This window comes from Scyliorhinus torazame, chromosome 6 (genome assembly GCF_047496885.1).
Source record: "Scyliorhinus torazame isolate Kashiwa2021f chromosome 6, sScyTor2.1, whole genome shotgun sequence".
Classification (NCBI taxonomy): domain Eukaryota; kingdom Metazoa; phylum Chordata; class Chondrichthyes; order Carcharhiniformes; family Scyliorhinidae; genus Scyliorhinus; species Scyliorhinus torazame.
In genome coordinates, this window is record NC_092712.1 from 273,064,948 (window position 1) to 273,085,295 (window position 20,348).

At 47.8% G+C, this 20,348-nt stretch overlaps 1 protein-coding gene across 3 annotated transcripts in view; it reads left to right on the forward strand.

The window, feature by feature from the left end:
• cdkal1 (CDK5 regulatory subunit associated protein 1-like 1) overlaps nt 1-20,348 on the forward strand; it is a 979,997-nt gene that overhangs the window by 947,450 nt on the left and 12,199 nt on the right. For 2 of the 3 annotated variants that reach the window (XM_072509703.1, XM_072509705.1), the window contains 2 exons: nt 110-274; nt 9,015-9,092. In XM_072509703.1, coding sequence (XP_072365804.1) covers nt 110-274; nt 9,015-9,092 — 243 coding nt within the window. The remainder of the gene's footprint in view (nt 1-109; nt 275-9,014; nt 9,093-20,348) is intronic. The other variant, XM_072509704.1, reaches the window with a different exon arrangement.

The window sequence follows — 20,348 nt, forward strand, 5'->3', positions numbered from 1 at the left end:
AAAAAACGTTTACCTTTCGTACAGGTCAAAATCTTGGTTGCTTATTCTTGCTGTGTAAAAATTAATCTTTTTTTCTTTCTCTGCCCCCACCCCTCCTGCTCCTACAAAGGTTCTGGTGCCCAAGCAACCGGAACTTCTGGGAAAAATGATCGAGGTCGATATTTATGAAGCAGGGAAACATTTTATGAAGGGAAAACCTGCACAAAATGGAAAGATCCACACTCCTTCAATCGTCAAACCATTACTAAAGGGTGAAGTATCAGGGATGACAGAGGTAAGTGGCAGTGCTTTCTTCATTTAACCCTTCTGTAGTTTCACAGAATTCTCTCCATGCATGTCTTGATGCAGGTGGGTCAGCGTGGTAGGCCCATTTGTTGATCAGAGCTAAAGCTATAAAACCTGATGGAGTGTGAAATTAAAATGTGTATCTGATTTCTGAATATCATTTGATCTCCCCTGAAAGTACAAATGTTTTTGAGTTACTACCCTGCAAAAATAGCGTGCAGCAATGAAATCATGCATGGGAAAGTATTTTCTCGTGTAATTCAGTGCAACTAAATTTCTCTAAAAAAACTTGCACCTCTACCTTAAGTCTTGTAGATGGCTATTAATATGATGGAGTTTCTTTATTGAAAAGAAGTTTTGTGTGTCTTTAATGATTGTCACTTTGGTCACTTATAACCTGGTAGCTTTCAAAGCACCTGCTGTAATCTGGGATGGTAACAAGCTGATATTTGCAGCTCGTATTTCCCGTTTTGCAAAACAGAAAACTACCATCTTCAAAAATGCAAACATGTTTTGCCAGAGGATAAGTCCGATCTCCAGAGATGCAAATGCATTGGCTGAATTAAAACATTAAATATTGAATGGCCTCCTTCTGCACTGTAAATTCTATGATTCTACAGCGTTTAGCTTTGCCACCATGAACTCATTGCAGGAGCCCACCTTAAGCAGGACCGGAAGATCAACCGGAAGAACCATGATTTGTGCGAGAAGCCCGTGGGGCCTTGTTAAGTGTGCCAATTTATCATGGTGGCTACCTCACGGGGCCGAGCATTGGGACATTTGCGGTAGTTCCCGTTCACTATCACACTTCTAAGTGTCATCTATGGCGGGTTTTGCTGGGGGTTTCCCACGAGCTCTGTCGGTGACTCCCCTACCGCTATCAAACCCACTTAGTCACTTTTTTGGGCCCTGGGGAGTTTCTCCCCGGTCAAGCCCACACTTAGAATTATTTTCATCACCGGGAAGCTGAACTCGTTCGACAGACTGGCTCCTCAGAGATCAGGCCACCATTTTGAAAGGGTGCCCAATCTCTAAATGGGCTTGTAGGTCCCCCAAACTCTCCGCCAATTCCTCCCCCCCCCCCCCCCCCCCCCTCTCCCCAGCCCCCCAAAGTGATGACATCCTGCTATGGGGTCGCTGAGGGGCCCCCTTTTCAGGCCTTCCCTTTCGGGCCTCCCCTTCCAGGACCCTTCCCCCTCCACAACCTTCCAGAGGGCTCTTCATACCCGTCCTGCCCCCCCACCCCCCCCCCCCCCCCCCCCGGTTTCAGTCAAGGGAAAACCTAATTGGAGTGATATAAGCATGCAGCTGGGGAAAAGGTGGACATGGATTCGGGAAGTAATAACATGTTCGAGGACTTTAAAGTGAAGTTTGAGATGGGGAAATAGTTTACAATGGCAAAGGGCTTGAGCGTGAGATTTTGTGGAGAGGGAATAAAGGTGTTTTGAAAGCGAAGGGGAAAGAGCTGCGAAGAGAAAAACATTTACAACCTCTGTTAACATGAGGGCTTGGGAAACAAGTTGGCTGTTCAGAAACTTAGTGGTCATGGGATCCAAGAGAGTTAGGGCTGGGTGTCATTGGACAAGTTGAGCTTGAAATGGGAAGAGGGTAAATAGGAAAGGGGGAGAGACCCAAGATTCAGAGTTAGGGCACAGAGGAGCCTGAGCAGAGGTTTGGCTGAGTGGGGAAGGTATGTCGTGAACAGACAGTCTCGCCTTGGTGACAAAGAAGTCCATGAGCTATTCACACTTGTTGGACTTGAGGGTGATGGGGAAGTGGAGAACGGTTGAAGAGATAGTCAGAAAGAAAATAAACCAGGGGTTATTGTTACTCTCTAAGAACATCCCGAATGGTTTTGGCAATGGAGAGTGAAACCAAAAAATAATCTGTGGTTCAGCCACATCTGTTGATGGACAGCTAAACTAGTTGCCTGCTGGACTTACCTCGGCCTTTGGCTGATTAATTATAGTATTGTATCCGCCAATTCTTCTATACACATGCTAATACGGTCACATCCTTGCACACCCAAATACACACCCTGACATTTATGCACCATCTAATTCAACGTGCAGCATCACATATTGATGATCCTAGTTTTCTATAACAGGAAATCAGCAACCTTGACCCTTCAGTCTGTCACAATATAGACCTTATGATAGGTATATTCAGACACAGGAAAGGCCTATCAGTTTTATATGACATGTTAATTCCATGTGCGTACATACTATAAATATAGTTAACAAGCAAACATTGTGGTTCAATAAAGTTTTATCTTAATCTTTCCATTAGCTGTAGATTTTGATTTGGTTTACTCGTCCCATGTCCAAATGCAGCAAGACCTGGACAATATCCAGGCTTGGGCTGACAAGTGGTAAGTTACATTTGTGCCACACAAGTGCAGGGAATGACCATCTCCTACAAGAGAGGATCTAACCATTGCCCCTTGACATTCAATGGCATTACCATTGCTGAAGCCCCCACAATCAACGTGCTGGAAGTTACCATTGATCAGAAACTGAACTGGACTAGCCATATTAATACTAATTAATACTAAAATTAATATTAATATATGACTACCAGAGCAAGTAGCTCCCCTCCCCCAAAGCCTGTCCACCATATACAAGGCACAAGTCTGGGCAGCACGGTAGCACAGTGGTTAGCATAGTTGCTTCATAGCTCCAGGGTCCCAGGTTCGATTCACGGCTTGGGTCACTGTCTGTGTGGAGTCTGCATGTTCTCCCCGTGTCTGTGTGGGTTTCCTCTGGGTGCTCCGGTTTCCTCCCACTGTCTAAAGATGTGCAGGTTAGGTGGATTGACCATGATAAATTGCCCTTAAGGGTTACAGGGATAGGGTGGAGGTGTGCGCTTAAGTAGGGTGCTCTTTCCAAGGGCCGGTGCAGACTCAATAGGCTGAATGGCCTCCTTCTGCACTGTAAATTCTATGATTTCTATGAAGTCAGGAGTGTAACAGAATACTCTCCACTTACCTGGATGAGTGCAGCTCCAACAAAACTCAAGAAGCTCAACACCATCCAGGACAAAGCAGTCCGCTTGAAGGGCAGCACGGTAGCATTGTGGATAGCACAATTGCTTCACAGCTCCAGGGTCCCAGGTTCGATTCCGGCTTGGGTCACTGTCTGTGCGGAGTCTGCACATCCTCCCCGTGTGTGCGTGGGTTTCCTCCGGGTGCTCCGGTTTCCTCCCACAGTCCAAAGATGTGCGGGTTAGGTGGATTGGTCATGATAAATTGCCCTTAGTGTCCAAAATTGCCCTTAGTGTTGGGTGGGGTTACTGGGTTATGGGGATAGGATGGAGGTGCTGAACTTGGGTAGGGTGCTCTTTCCAAGAGCCGGTGCAGACTCGATGGGCCGAATGGCCTCCTTCTGCACTGTAAATTCTATGATTCTATGATTTCTGTCCCTTCCAGAAACATTCAATCACTCCACCACTGACGAACAGTGGCAGCTGTGTGTAATATCTCCAAGATGTACTGCAGGAACTCGCCAAGGTTCCTTAGGCAGCAGTTTCCAAACCCACAACTGCTAACATCTAGAAGGACAAGAGCGCCAGATACCTGGGAACCCCACCACCTGGAGGTTCCCTTCCAAGTCATTCAGCACCTCGACTTGGAAATATATCGTCGTTCCTTCACTGTCACGGGGTCAAATTCCATAACTGACTCCCTAACAGCACTGTGGGTGTACCCACACCTCAGAACTGCGGCAGTTCAAGAAGGCAGCTCACCACCACCTTCGGATGCGCAACTAGGGATGGACAATAAATGCTGTGGCCTAACCAGTGACGCCCACATCCCACAAACTTTATTTTCAAAATATTTGATTAATCACATCAGATGGAAATGAAAACTGAAATTTTAAAAAACAAGACTTGAAGTTATGTTCCCACATTTCCCCACAACTTTATGTTTTCTCAAGTGCAGTTGCCAATAATCCTTTATAAACCTCATCAAAATATCCATTCTTTACATGTAAAAGAATGTTCCTAAGATATTCAACTTTGGAGGGCATCACAGCCAATCTAGGCCTAATGTCATGGGAATGTCCGTTTAAGAAATGTTTCTGTCTTGTCACATGGCTTCAGTGATGTCATTGTGTGGGTGGAGCTGGGTTGTGGCTCTGTGAGTTTTTACTTTCGCTTTGAGTTTGGACTAGTTTTGAACTGCACAGGTTGAAAGAAGTGTCTCTCTCTTCATTTTAAAAGCTGTTTCCAGACTGCTTGATAAATTAAAAGAGATAATTGCTTTCTGGAACGAATTCAAACCTGCTGTTTGAAAAGGGGAACAGAGTATCAATAAGAAGTCTTATACCAGTAAGAATGCCGTGTGCTGGGATTCGCCTTTGAAAAGGGGTTTCTGGTTTTACTTGGATTTTGTTATTGAATTGGAACAGTTAAGGGGGAATTCATTTCGGGTTACTGTAGCTGTGTGGGATCTTTATGTTTGTAATTGATAAAAAGCCTTACTGTGTGTGCTTAAATAAATGTTAAATAAATTTGTAGAATAAAGCTTGTTTTTTGATTAAAAGCACCTAAAATCTCTGTTGAATAACACCTGAAAGGCAGGCTCTTGTGCTCATCCCAGCCAAAATCAATAAACAGTTGTAAGTCAGATGAACTCCATAATATACTTTGGAGTTTTCAAAATCCTGGCCCATAACACTGTTCTCATCTGAAGTTCACATATTTGCACTTCCACTATGCCCAACTGACGATCAGGAACTGACATTTTGGTTGGCCTTTCCCTTCCTAACCATAAGGCACTGAGACCGACTGAGTGTAGTACTCCAATTGCTGTCCTACGAGGTTAGAAGTCCTTTGTACTGCAATGGGCGGTAATGATATTTTGAAAGCCTACAAGCTCTGAAAGCTAGAACCGTAGAACCCCTACAGTGCAGATCTCAGTGCAGAAGGAGGCCATTCAGCCCATCGAGTTTGCACTGACCCTCTGAAAGAGCACCCTACCTGGGCCCACTCCCCCACCCGATCCGTGTAGCCCCACCTAACCTGCAAACCTTGGACACTAAGGGGCAATTTTACCATGGCCAATCCATCTAACCTGCACATCTTTGAGCTGTGGGAGGAAACCTGCACAGACACGGGGAGAAAGTGTAAACTCCATACAGTCACCCAAGTCCAAAACTGAACCTGGATCCCTGGTGCTGTGAGTCAGCAGTGCTAACCACTGTGCCACCTACTAAAAACATTCAACTCAGTATTGACAGGCTCCATAGTACACCTCCCCACTGAGACAGTCCATTTCAGAGAAAACATACAGGTATTGCATTCAGCATCGCATTGGAATATTTGATTCACATTACTGGATGCGGTTGGTGAACTGCAGAATGGCACAAGCTAAGTATAACCATACCATAATGTTACAGAATTTATCTTTCCACTCTTCCACCAGACTCTGAACTAATTTATTTTGCTGAATTCTTGCCCCATGGTTGTGTGGGATTTTCAACATAAGAAAACTACTGTATTTGAAAAGGAAACATCTGGAGATGACTATTTTTAATCTGAATCCAGAAACTTAGCTTAGAGTGAGTGCACATGTCCCATTTGTACTCCTACTTTACAAATGCAGACATGTGAGGCAGGGAATGTTTTTATTACACTTTCCCAGTCTAGTAATCAGAATGACAAGATAAACAGATGTCCTGCTTTTTGATTTCATTGTCCTAGTGTCCTGACCAGCTGTATCAAGATTACCGAATGGCCCATTTTATTATTTTTCCCATCTTCGCTTCCATTTCTCAGTTTTAGCAATCTGTTTTTTGTGCTCCATTAACGTTTTCTGAATATGCAACTGCATTATGTTAAGTTTGCAACTGCTAAGTAGATATGTAAATTTTAAGTAATCTATAACGCACTCATATAATTTTCCTGGGACTATATAGTATTTTACAGCCATTTACAGAAACTAACCATTCAGCACAACAGGCCTATATGGATGTCCATCCTCCACTTAAGCATCCTTCCACCATATCACCTTCTATTCCTTTCTCCCTCATGTACTTCTCTTAAAAGTATTTATGCTACTCACCCCTCTGAGTCACTCTCTGAGACATGATTTTGCTGAGCTGGGCCGATCTACACCTCATGACAATTGAGGGATGCTCCCACAAACCAGACTGGGAGTATATTAGAATATTCAAGTCTAGAGGTAACAAAGGAATGAATAATTGTTTCAGTAGCAGATGCACCGAGGCAGAGACAGAATTGGGCAATGTTACAGAAGTATTCGGTGGGATGCAGTGTTCCTCAGGGAAACCTAACTGGGGGGAAATTTAATAGGGTTGCGCAGCATCTTGTAGCATTGACATGGTGTGCATCCAGAATTTTCCCATGTGCACAAGGTGTTTCTAATCTCAGCTGTGCAATCACAGAAATGCATCAAGGAGTCATGTAGATTGAGAAATAGAGCAAATTATATTCTTATTCCGGGATCGTATATTTATCAGAAAGACCATAATTAAATGCAAATATTTAATTAAATTCACAGTGAAGTTCAGCAAGGAGTTCCAAAATTCAGTGAAAATAAGAGCAGCGACTTCCGGTGACGGCTATGAAGGAGTAAGTCGCACATTTGGTGGCTCCCGCTCGGGTTCAGACTTTTGGACCTTTTCCCCCGATTTTCTACCGGACTTGAATTGTAAAACTGATGACAGAGGCAATTGTGTACTGAATTCCCACATCGGTGCATGGAGAGAAGGACTAGAAGTGCTTGTAAAGGCAGGAACAGAAAGACAGAGAAGGCTTGGGCTGAAGCTGCAGCGGGAGACAGCATGGCGGAGGACCGGACCTCTGGTCAACGGAGCAGCTGATGCAAGTTATTCAGGAAGGCTTTGCTAAGCAGAAACGGGACTGCTTGGACCCGATAAAAGAGTCAATTGAGTGGCTGGAGCTTAGATTGGATGCCCAAGATCGGGCAATCCAGAGGGTAGAGAAGGTGCTGGCTGAGCAGGAGGAACATCAAATTGCGGTGGGGTTGGAGGTGGGGATGCTGAGAGACCAGCAGAAGAAGCTCCTGGAGAAGGCGAAGGACCTAGAGAAAAGGTCCCGCTGGCAGAACTTGAGAATCTTTGAGCTCCCGGAGGGGTCCGAAGGATCAGACGCTGGGGTATACATCGCAAACAAGTTTGAGAAGTTGCTGGGGGATGGGGCATTCTCCTGACCCTTCTCCGAGGTGGACAGGGCTCACAGAGCACTCGCGAGGAAGCCGCGAAGTGGAGACCCGCCGAGGACAATGGTGGTGAGATTCCACAGGTACTTGGATAAGGAGCGCATTCTACAGTGGGCCAAGCAGACACTGAGCAATAAGTGGGACAACAGTATCCTGCGGGTCTACCAAGACCTGAGTGTGGAGGTGGCCAGGAGAAGAGCAGGCTTCAACCAGATTAGGTCGACCCTTTTTAAGAAAAAGGTGAAGTTCGGACTGTTGTATCCGGCCCATCTCTGTGTCACGTACGACGGACAGCACTTTTATTTTGAGTTGCCGGAGGACGCGTGGGCTTCGTGAAAAGGAAAGGACTGGTGGTGGACTGAGAACTTTTGAACTTTGCTGCAACGTTCATGATTTTTTTTCCTGTTCTTTTTCGTTTTGTGGAAGCTGTTTGTAATGCCTACTGTATTGATTTTGGACCAGTGGCAGAGCTGAGTGAGTTAAGGTTTTCATTTGCACTGTTGGGGGGTGGAGGTGTGCTTGTTTAGATCTTGGTGTTTTTCTGTCGGGCAATTGTGTGGGGATTGTTAGATGTTGGAGTATGTTGTATGAGCTCTGGGGAGGGAACAATAGGTGGGAGACTATCCGGCGCGAGGGATGGGGGCCACCAAGCTGGCTGGGCGGGCTAGCTCACGGAAGCATAGTGGGGGGGTGCATATGTTCAGTTTATTAAAGAGGTTGGGTTACAGTGTTGTTACTAAGGGGGGTAATTTTCTGCTGACGAGGGAGGGACTTGTGCTAAGGGACAGAGAGGAGGTTGGGGGCGGGGGCTGGCCGGTGGAGGCGCGGAGCATGGGCTGGAGGCAGGCCCAAAAAAGGGGATGGTTGACCGGCGAAGGAGGGGGGCAATGAGCCCCCCAACTAGTCTGATCACCTGGAATGTTCGAGGGTTAAATGGGCTGGTCAAGAGGGCACGTGTGTTCGCGCATCTTAGGGGACTGAAGGCGGACGTGGTAATGTTGCAGGAGACGCACCTTAGAGAAACTGACCAGATTAGATTGGGGAAAGGCTGGCTCAGTCAGGCCTTTCACTCGGGACTAGATTCAAAGACTAAAGGGGTTGCGATCCTGATCAATAAGCGGGTGGTGTTTGAGGCGGGTAGAATAGTCTCGGATGTGGGAGGTCAGTACATTATGGTCAGTGGGAAACTGGAGGGGGTGCAGGTGGCATTAGTAAATGTGTATGCGCCAAATTGGGATGATGTGGAGTTTATAAAGAGGATGCTGGGGAAGATACCGGACCTGGACTTGCACAGGTTGGTCATGGGAGGGGACTTCAACACAGTTATTGGCCCTGGCTTGGACCGGTCAAGCTCGAAAACGGGCAGGGTGCCAGCAATGGCAAAGGAACTAAGAGGGTTCATGGAGCAGATTGGGGGGGGGGGGGGGCTGTATCCATGGAGATTTGGGCAGCCGAGGGTGAAGGAGTTCTCCTACTCACACGTGCATAAAGTGTACTCCCGGATTGATTTCTTTATTTTGAGCAGGGCCTGGCAGTGGTGGTGGACACGGGGTGCTCGGCGATCACAATCTCAGACCATGCTCCGCACTGGGTTGACCTGCAGGTTAGTAAAGACAGTAACCAGCGCCCGCACTGGAGGTTAGATGTGGGACTTTTGGCTGACAAAGGGGTGTGCGAGCGGTTGAGGAAATGTATTCAGAACTACCTGCAGGTCAACGACACGGGGGAAATTTCAGCAGCGGTGGACTGGGAAGTACTGAAGGCAGTGGTCAGAGGGGAGCTGATCTCGATACGGGCCCATAGGGAGAAGGTGGACAGGGCAGAGACAGACCGACTGGTAAAGGAGATACTACATATCGATAGGAAGTATGCGGAGACTCCAGAGGCAGGGCTTTTAAGGGAACGGCCGAGGCTGCAGACGGAGTTCGGCTTGTTAACCACAGGGGGGGGCGGTGGAGCAGCTGAGAAAGTCGAGGGAGGCGATCTATGAGCATGGAGAGAAGGTCAGCAGAATGCTTGCACAGCAGCTTAGAAAGAGGGAGGCAGCCAGGGAGATAGGGAAAGTAAATGATGGAGATGGGAACTTGGTTGGAGATTCAGCGGGGTTGAATAAGGCGTTTAGGGATTTCTACAGTAGGCTGTATAGGTCGGAACCCCCTACGGGGCCGGAGGGGATGAGGCACTTCTTGGGGGGGCTGACTTTCCCAAAGGTGGACGGGGAGCTGGTAGAAGGGCTGGGGGCCCCGATCGGGTTGGAAGAGGTAGTGGAGGGTCTGAAGGCCATGCAGTCGGGTAAAGCCCCAGGGTTGGACGGGTACCCAGTGGAGTTTTATAAAAAGTTCTCTGGGATATTGGGGCCGGTGTTGATGAGGATGTTCAATGAGGCAAGGGAGAGAGGGGTGCTGCCCCCGACGATGTCACAGGCTACGATTTCGCTGATTCTGAAGCGGGATAAGAACCCGGGGCTGTGTAGGTTCTACAGGCCGATATCCCTATTGAATGTGGACGCCAAACTGCAGGCCAAATTTGTCCTCCAGGATTGAGGATTGTGTTCGGGACGTTATTGGGGAGGACCAGACGGGGTTTGTTAAGGGTAGGCAGTTGGTGGCCAATGTAAGAAGGTTGTTAAACGTGATCATGATGCCCCCGGAAGGTAGGGAGGTGGAGGTAGTGATCGCAATGGATGCAGAAAAGGCTTTTGGTCGGGTAGAATGGGATTATCTGTGGGAGGTACTGGGACGGTTCGGATTTGGGCAGGGCTTTATTGACTGGGTCAGGTTACTGTATCAGGCTCCTGTGACAAGCGTACGGACGAATAGGACAACATCGGACTATTTTAGACTGCACCGGGGGACGAGACAGGGATGCCCCCTCTCCCCACAGTTGTTCACGTTAGCTATAGGCTACTGGCAATTGCTCTGAGAACCTCATGGGGCTGGTCCGGGGGGGAGGTGGAGCACAGCGTCTCGCTCTATGCAGACGACCTGCTTCTGTATGTATCAGACCCAATAGAGCAGATGGAAGAAATCATGAAGATTCTAGGGGAATTCGGCCTGTTTTCGGCGTGTAAGCTAAATATGGGGAAAAGTGAGATGTTTGCGCTCCAGGCGAGGGGACAGGAGAGGCGATTGGGGGAGCTGCCGTTTACATTAGTAGGGGGAAGCTTTAGGTACATTGGCATCCAAGTGGCGCGGGAATGGGACCGGCTGCATAAATTAAATCTGGCCCAACTAGTGAACCAAATGAAGGACAATTTTCGGAGATGGGACACGCTCCCGATGTCATTAGCTGGGAGGGTGCAGACGGTGAAGATGATGGTCCTCCCAAGATTCCTCTTCGTGTTTCAATGTCTCCCCACCTTTATTCCGCGGTCCATTTTTAAACGGGTCAACAAAGTGATCACTGGCTTTGTCTGGGCGGGCTAGACCCCATGAGTAAGGAAGGCGATGCTTGAGCAGAGCCGGGAGAGGGCAGGCTGGCGCTGCCAAATTTTAGTAACTATTACTGGGCGGCTAATATAGCCATGATCAGCAAGTGGGTGGTGGGGGAGAGGTCGGCATGGGTGCGTATGGAGGCGGCTTCATGCAAGGGTACCAGTCTGGGTGCATTGGTAACTGCGCCTCTGCCATTCCCGCCACGGGGCACGGTACTCCACCAGCCCCGTGGTGGTGGCGGCCATGAGAGTCTGGGGGCAATGGAGGAGACATGTGGGAGCAGAGGGAGCATCGGTCTGGTCTCCAATCTGCAATAATCACCGGTTTGCCCCGGGTAGTACGGAAGGGGGGTTCTGGATATGGCGGAGAGCAGGGATTGAGAGGATAGGGGATATGTTTATAGAGGGGAGCTTTCGAAGTATGAGGGCGCTGGAAGAGAAGTTTGAGTTGGTGAGGGGAAACAAATTCAGGTATCTACAGGTGCGGAACTGCCTACGTAAACAGGTGTCAACCTTCCCGTTCCTACCGCTAAGGGGGATTCTGGACAGGGTAATTTCCAGAGGGTAGGTAGGAGTAGGGAGCGTCTCTGACATTTACAAGGAACTTATGGGGTCAGAGGAGACGCAGACCGAGGAGCTGAAGTGCAAGTGGGAGGAGGAGCTGGGAGGAGAGATAGAGGATGGTCTGTGGGCGCACGCATTGAGTTAGTCAACGCGTCCGCAACATGTGCCAGGCTCAGCCTGATACAATTCAAGGGCGTTCACCGGGCTCATATGACAGCGACCCGGATGAGCAGACTCTTTGGGGTGGAAGACAGGTGTGCAAAATGTGCGGGGGGACAAGCGAACCATGTCCACATGTTTTGGACATGTCCAAAGCTTAGGGGATTTTGGCAGGGGTCTGTGGATGTCGTGTCCACGGTGTTAAAAACAAGGGTGGCGCTGGGTCCAGAGGTGGTGATTTTCGGGGTGTCGTTAGACCCGGGAATTCAGGAGGAGAAAGAGGCAGATGTTCTAGCTTTTGCTTCCCTGGTAGCCCGGAGACGGATAATATTAGCTTGGAGGAATTCAAAGCCCCCGAAGTCGGAGACCTGGCTAGCTGTCTCTGTTTGGAGAAAATCAAGTTCGCCTTGAGAGGGTCACTGTTAGGGTTCTCCCGGAGGTGGCAACCGTTCGTCGACATTTTCGCGGAACATTAATCGTCAGCAGAAGGCGGGGGGAGGGGAGTTAGTTTCGCTTAGAGTAGGGGGTAATAAAGGTGGGACCTATGTTTATAGTTTCATGTACATTGTTTATTTTGTTGTTATACCAAAGATACCTCAATAAAATGTTTACTTTTCAATTTAAAAAAAAAGAGAATCTTTCCCAATAGCCTAAAGGCATTCCTCAGGTTCTGTAATGTTCTTTGATTGGGCTGATGTGAACAAAGAACATTAAACTTTGTTTTACAAACAAAGCTATTTATTACTAACACTGCATTAACGAATAACTAAAATGTCTAAGATGAATACAGTTGGAAATAAACATCTATCACTAACTTACACGAAGATACAACAGAGCTACTTTAAACTGCGACTGCTATCGACTCCTGACAAACACCTTCTGATGGAGCATATGGTGCATCCCAGTTCCTAGGACTCCGTACCCGCCCCACCTACTGGTCGGATGGTAGAACTACAACAATAAAACATATAACTTATAATAGAACAGTCGGCGCAGTACAGGCCCTTCGGCCCCCGATGTTGCGCCGACCTGTGAAAACACTCCAAAGCCCATCTACACTATTCACTTATCGTCCATATGTCTATCCAATGACCATTTGGATGCCCTTAGTGTTGGCGAGTCCACTACTGTTGACACATGCAGATTGTAGAATTTACAAGGATGATGAACTGCTCATATTATACACAGATGATAGTCTACCTATCGTCACAGGTTCCACTGAGCCATACAAACCAGAAGGTTCTATGTTCAGTTCTTGATCTGGAAGTTAGCAGGAGCGCCACTTGGGATACTATTGTTGGTCTCCCTGGACCAAACAGCAATTAATGTGAGTCTTAATTTTTCGACAATTTCTTCAAATACAAAATAAAGTCCCATTTCAGCATAAAGTGTAGGAATTGAAGTGAATATTGTGAGCTGTATTCTGTCAGTGCAGAGTTTATGAGCACTGAAAATTAGGAAAGAAACCTTTCATATTTTTACAATATCAGACTAATTTTACTGCTTTGATAATTCTATGATCTAAATCAGTGGGGCTATTGCACTGACTTGAAGGAAAGGAGAAAATGCTTTTGTATTGCAATCACAGATTAGTGTTTGCCATTCCCTTGCTGTTTTTTTGTTATTAAAGATCGGCGATAATGTAAATTTATTCTCCAGCGCACATTTTAGTAACATTGCTCATTCATTTAATTTCCACTCGGTTAAAATTCAGTTTTCATTTGATGTGTGCATGTGCATACATTAGCATCTGATGATCATAGCCTCCTTATCATACTTGTGTTCAAGTTGGGTGCCTATCTGGTCTTCAGTGATTTATGGACATAATTAAATATTGTGCAGCAGCGACAGGACGTTAAGAAAATGGTGACAAATTAAGAATTGTATTTTGTGTTTCTCTGGAGATTTAACTGGCTGTTGTGTCAATGCTGAGCTTCGTACATTCATGAAATCTTTAAATATAAGTTATTCTGTGATAAGTAATTCAACCAAACTCCCATCAATGTAGGAATTCTCTCCAATTATTATAATGATGCTATTGCAGCATATGATTTAAGGGAGTACTTTGCATCCTTCCATTTTGTTCTAAATAACCCAGAGTAAAAAAGCAAAAATCTTCACTTGTGCTGATGGCTTGCCCATAGATGAGTTGCAAATGAGCAGAGGTGGAAGATTTCTCTCAGTGAGATTTGTTTATTATATGATTACTTATGTTACAAATCTCTACGATACCCAACATTTTCTTGGATAAGATGCAATTACCCATTAGGTAATGACTTTTTCTTGACATTGAGCTCAACTTTTCCCTTGTCATTATCTTCATCCTCCTTTTTCACCAATTTATGTACAGTCAGCTTGGCTCACTTAATAGCAGTCTTACCTCTGAACTCAAGTGTGGGTTCAAACCCCACATCAAGAGTGTGCACTTGAAATCTATGCTGACACTTTAGTGCGGAGTGACATTAAAAATGTAACACTGGTGAAGCATGTCATCCTTTCGACAAGATACGAAAGCAAGGCCTCTTCTGTTTGTTCCAATGGTTCAGGTGAGATGCCTTAATTTTATGCAAGACCAGTACTCCTGTCAAGCACAAGACTTGCTGTGGCTGGCTCCCAGGAAGATCATGGGCGGGATTCTCCGACCCCCCGCCGGGTCGGAGAATCGCCAGGGGCTGGCGTGAATCCCGCCCCCGCCGTGTCCCGAAGTCTCTGCCACGGGAATCGCGCCAGTCGGCGGGGGCGGGAATCACGCCATGCCGGTCGGCGGGCCCACCCCCGCCGATTCTCCGGCCGAAGTCCCGCTGCTGGAATGCCTGTCCCGCCAGCGTGGGTTAAACCACCTTTTGAACGGCGGGACAAGGCGGCGCGGGCGGGCTCCGGGTTCCTGGTGGAGGGGGGGCGATCTGGCCCTGGGGGGTGCCCCCACGGTGGCCTGGCTTGTGATCGGGGCCCACCGATCTGCGGGCAGGCCTGTGCCGTGATCTTCACTATGGCAGAGGCGGAAGAGTCCCCCTCCCTGCGCATGTGCGGGGATGACGTCAGCAGCCGAATCGCCCGGCGAAGCCCTTTCAGCCCCGGCTGGCGTGGCGCCAAAGGTCTTTCCCGCCAGTCGGTGGAGCGGAAACCGCTCCGGCACGAGCCTAGCCCCTCAAGGTGAGGGTTTGGCCCCTAAAGGTGCGGAGTCTTCCGCACCTTTGGGGCGGCCCGGCGCCGGAGTGGTTCCCACCACTCCATTACGCCGGAACCCCCCGCCCAGCCGGGTAGGGGAGAATCCCACCCCTGTTCTTAGCATGTCCTTGCAGATTTGCATTTAACTTGAGGTTGCTTATGGCATTAGTAGAACATTAAAATGCCTGAAGATCCCACTGCATTAATTAAGGAAGAGCAGGGAGGCCTTGTAATGAGCTAGTTAGCATTTTTTCTTAATCTATACCGTCAAAAGCAGATGAACTATTACTGGTCTTATTGCTGGTTGTGCAATTGCTGTGCAAAATATCTGGTGCATTTATCTACATTACAGAAGTCACTGATCTTTAAAAGCAATTCATTGTCTTTCTTTGTCGCCGTTGCTCCTTAGAATTTTTTTCTCTTGTTCCTCCTGCTCTGGAGCTATGCTACACTATATGCTCTTCCTCTTCACTACTTTGCTAAAATCAAGACACAGCCTTTTATTCTAACCCATTCTTTCTAGACTCCAAAGCTGTAGAAACTTTCATCCTTAGAACTTCCCTTTCTGGTACAGTTTTCAACTTTCAAAACCTGAGCTCAGTTCCACCCAATCATTAATTCCGTTGACTGTATATTCTCTCTTGATCCTTCCGACTTCCTTAATGCTGTAAACCATGACGGTGCCTCTTCATTTGGATTTCTCAATTTTTAAAAGAAATCAGTTTTATGGAAGAGTTGGACTTTGGAAGTCCCTCAAACAGCATGTTCCTGAGCTTGAGCATGATCTGTGGGAAGAACTACATAATCAGCATGGGAGTTGCCCCAGGCCATTCTTATACACCTCCCAAGTGGATAGCTCAAGAACATGTTTTCAGAGTAATTAAAATAGATTTCTTGGCCAATTGCCAGTCTGAGGGATGGACCATGAACAAATGACAGGAGTATATTTAATTTCTTAAACTTCTGGAGGAAGATGTGGAGGGAGGATAGGAGAAGCTATTTTTAAGCACAGATGTACAAAATTTCAAGATTAAAAACAAGGGATCCAAGAGGGGTGTCTTGTTAGGTGTCAGGATTAGGTTTCTTTGAAGAGTGGCTTTCTGATTTTTTTTTTAATGGTTTTGGGTAAATAGTTTTGGAAAGTGGATTTCCTCTTTTTTTAAATATTTGTATTCAGTTTTTAACATTTTATGCATAAAACAAAAAACCCAAAATAGACAAGATAACAGAAGACCCCCCCCCCCCCCAACACACTACCAACTATTATATGACTCGAAACAAACCTCCCCACCCCTGCTCCCCTCGCAAACTTCCCCCCCACCCTGAGCAGCTCACAGTGACCAGTTCTTTAAAGTGCAGAATAAACAGACTCCATCTCTTATAGAACCCCTCAAGGTGCAATTAGCCTTCTCAAGATACAGGAACCCCATCAGGTCCCCCTGCCACACTGAGGCACAGGGTGGAGAAGCATACCTCCACCCCAACCGAACCTGCCTTCGAGCAATCAGTGAGATGAAAGCTAAAACATCCACCCCCATCTGCAGTTCTGGCAGGTCCGGTCACCAAAATATGGCCCCCAGGGGACTGGGGTCCAAGTGCAAGATTGCTGACATGGTGCTGAAGAAAGAACCCCAAAACCTCTCCAACTTCGGGCAGGACCAGAAAATATGCACATGATTGGCCAAGCCCCACCCACATCGCTCACACGTGCCCGACACCCCGACAAACAGCCGGCTCAACCTTGACTTCATTAGGTGCACCCTAAGCACCACCTTTAATTGTGTTAATCCTAGTCTCCTGCATGAGGTTGAGGTGTTCACCCTCCGCAGCACCTGAGACCACACCGCCCCCCCCCCCCCCCCAGCTCCTCCTCCCACTTGGCCTGTGCCCCTTCCAATGAGGCCATATCCTCCAGAATCCTCCCATAGATCGCTGAAATGACACCCGCCAACCCCATCCCCGACAATACCCCTCCAACAACGAGGAGGGCGGTGTCACCGGAAACTTCGGAAAAGCCTTTGTTGCAAAATCCTGCACCTGCATTGTAGCCACGTAAAATGGCTGATTTCCGATTAAAATGGTCAAACCCCGATCCAAAATGGCGAACGGCAGAGGCTGATGGGAAAATCAGTCAACAGGACTCAAACGGACAGCTGCAGGTAAAACAGTGTATTCGCCTCTGGGGAATCCAGACAGATCGATACCTGCAGCCATCAACATCACAACAACCCAGCCATCTGCATAGTAAGCAGCCACCCCCGGGAACAATTGCTACACATTAGCAACATAAAGCTACTCCAGACCTCTCGGCGCCAGGAGAGGCTGACACAAAGAAAGGTGGGCGACCACCCCCCGATCAAGGAATCGCCCCATTATTGGAGCATATCGAACCAAGTGATTGGGACCAAGTCCAATCACTTGGAACCAGGGCCAAGGTCCGCCCCGGGAGGCGGGAAGCCCCTGGGGACTATAAGAATAGGGGCCAAGTTCAGCTCGACCCTTCTATTCCTGCTCACAACCTTCTCAAGAACCTTCGACAAAGAAAACCGTAAGTTTGACTCCAACGATCGCTACCCGATAGACACTCCTAACCATCGACCTTTATCAGCCTTTGAATCCCGCGGGCTCAGGACCAATTCGAAAGATCATTCGTTTCCCTGACCTGGTGGGCCATTCCTAAAGTTAAGTATTGGCCTGTTAGTTGTAGGTATTAGTCTAGAAGTAGCATTATTGTATAAGTATTAATTGCTGTATATAATAAATGACCGTTGATTGAATTCTTACCAAGCGGTGTATTGCATTATTAATCATTACTTGGACTTGAACCACGTGGCGGTATCAGAAAGATACCTGGCGACTCGTGAGCAAAGGTGACAGAATTAGAGATAATAAACTAAGGCTAAAAAGAGCAACACCATGTACCTAAAGGCCTCCGTCCGTGGGATCCCAAACTTCTCCTCCAAGCGCGCAAACCGCCGTTGCAGAAATAAGTACTTCATTTCCCTCACCCCCCACTCCTCCCAGCCCCGAAACCGAGCATCCAATATCGCCGGCTCAAACAAATGATTCTTTTGATTCGGCATCAACTTTGACCCCCCCCCTAACTTAAAATGCTGCCAAAATTGTCTCCATATCTTCAGTGTGGCCACTACCACTGGACTACCTGACTATTTCCCTTGGGCAAACGGGAGTGACACTGTTGCCAGGGCCCACAACCCCGACCCCCTACAAGAGCCTGCCTCCATCCTCACCCACATTGCCTCCGGCTCCCTACCCCAGCCCTACACCTTCTCAGCGTTCACCGCCCAAAACTAATACATCAGATTCGGCAGAGCCAAAACCCCTAACTGTCGCCTTCTCTGAAGTACTGTTTTTCAAATCCTCGCTACCTTGCCTGCCCAGACAAAGTACGAAATCAACCGTTCCACCATAAAAAATTCTTTTGGCAAGAAGACCAGTAAACACTGGAAGAAAAATAAAAACCACAGCAAAACATTCATCTACCGATTATACCCAGCCTGCCAATGATAGGGGGAAGCTGTCCCACCGCAACAGATCCACCTTGACCCTGCCCACCAGGATAGTAAAATTCAATTTACAGAGCCAGGTCCAGTCTCGAGCCACCTGCCCCCCCAGGTACCTATACTGAGTGATCGCCACATGAAACGACGATCCCCCAAGCCAGCTCCCTTCCCCAGCGGGGAGACCAAAACGCATTTGCTCTTCAAATTCAATATGTATCCTGAAAATGCCCCAAATCGCTTGAGCAGCCCCATTATATCCCCTCCATGGGAACTGGGTTGGGAATATGCAACAAAAGGTCGTCGACATACAGGGACACCCTATGACCCATGGCACAAGCTTAGGCCCAATCCCAAACCGTTTCAACACCGCAAGAAATAACTCCACTCTACCTAATCAAATGCTTTCTCCGCATCCAGTGTCACCACCACCCCCTAATCCCCCCCTACTTCTGATGGGGAGAGCACCGTGTTTAGCAAGCGCCGCACATTCGAGGACAATTGCCTACCCTTTACAAACCCTGTCTGATCCTCCCCAATCACCTGCGGGAGGCACTCCTCCAGCCTAAGCGCCAACATTTTGGCAAGAATCTTGGCATCCACATGTAACAGGGATATTGGGTGATAAGATCACACTTCACTGGGCCCCTACCTTTTTTTTAGCAAAAGTGAAATAGATTCCTGTCCCATTGTGTCCAGAAGCGCCCCCTAGCTACCACGATCTCAAACATCATCAACAACAGTGCCAGCCTGTCCAAAAACTTCTTATAAAATTCCACAGGGAAACCATCCAGCCCTTGTGCTTTACGCATATGCATTTTTCCTATCGCCATCCGAACCTCCTAGTTCCCCACTGGATTCTCCAACCCTGCCCTATCCTCCTCTTCCACTGTGGGACACTCCAACCCCTCCAAAAACTCTCGACTCATCCCCTGGAGGCTCCGACCTACAGAACCTCCTATAAAATTCCTCAAATGCCCTATTCGCCTGCTCTTGCGCCGTCACCAGCCCCCTCACCCCATCCCGGACCTGAACAACCTCCCGGGAGGCAGCCTGCTGGCAGAGCTGTCCCTCCAGCAAGTGACTGGCCTTCTCCCCATTCTCTTTAATATCTTTGTCCGCCTCACCTGGTGTACCGATGACCCTTTGGACAAAAGTTCAAACTGCGTCTGCAGTCCATTTCTACTGAGCAAAAGATCCGGAGTGGAATCTTCCACATACTTCCCATCAACTTCCAAAATTTAATCTATCAGCCGCTGCGCTCCTCCCTTACCTCCAACTGTGCCTTATATGAGATGATCTCTCCCCTTACCACTGCCTTCAATGCCTCCCAAACCACCGAGGCGACACTTCCCCATTTTTATTAAACCCCACATAATCATCAGTAACCTTTGCCATCCTCACACAAAAACCCAGATCCGCAAGGAGCCCCACATCCATCCTACACGCCGGCCTCTGTGTAGGCCCCTTCTCCAAGACTACATCCACCAGGTGCGGAGCATGATCCGAAATAATAATCACGAGTATTCCGCATTCCTCACCCCCAACAACAACGACCTCCCCATAATAAACAAATCAGTCCTTGAATATACATTATGCAATGGCGAAAAAAAAGGAATAATCTTTACCCCCTGGAAGTAAGAACCGCCATGGGTCCGCTTCCCCCATCTCTTTCATGAACCCCCCCGGCAGGGCGAACGAGCACGGTTTAGATCAATCCATTTTGGGGTGCCACACTGTGTTTAAGTCACCACCTAAAATTAACTGATGCCCAGAATGGCCACTAACATGCTCTTCATAAACCGCCACGTCATCCCAATTCGGGGCACTGGCTAACCAACACTACCAGTCTCCCGATACCATAACGTAACTGCCCCCTGATCTGCCGCCATCTTCTGATTTACTTTTTTGAGTGGGTGCTGCTAATGTTCCCTCTGAAGCCACGTGGCAACCCAGAATTCTCACCCAGGAGAGCACAAGTCACCAGCTTTAGACTATCGCATGTGCGTGATCA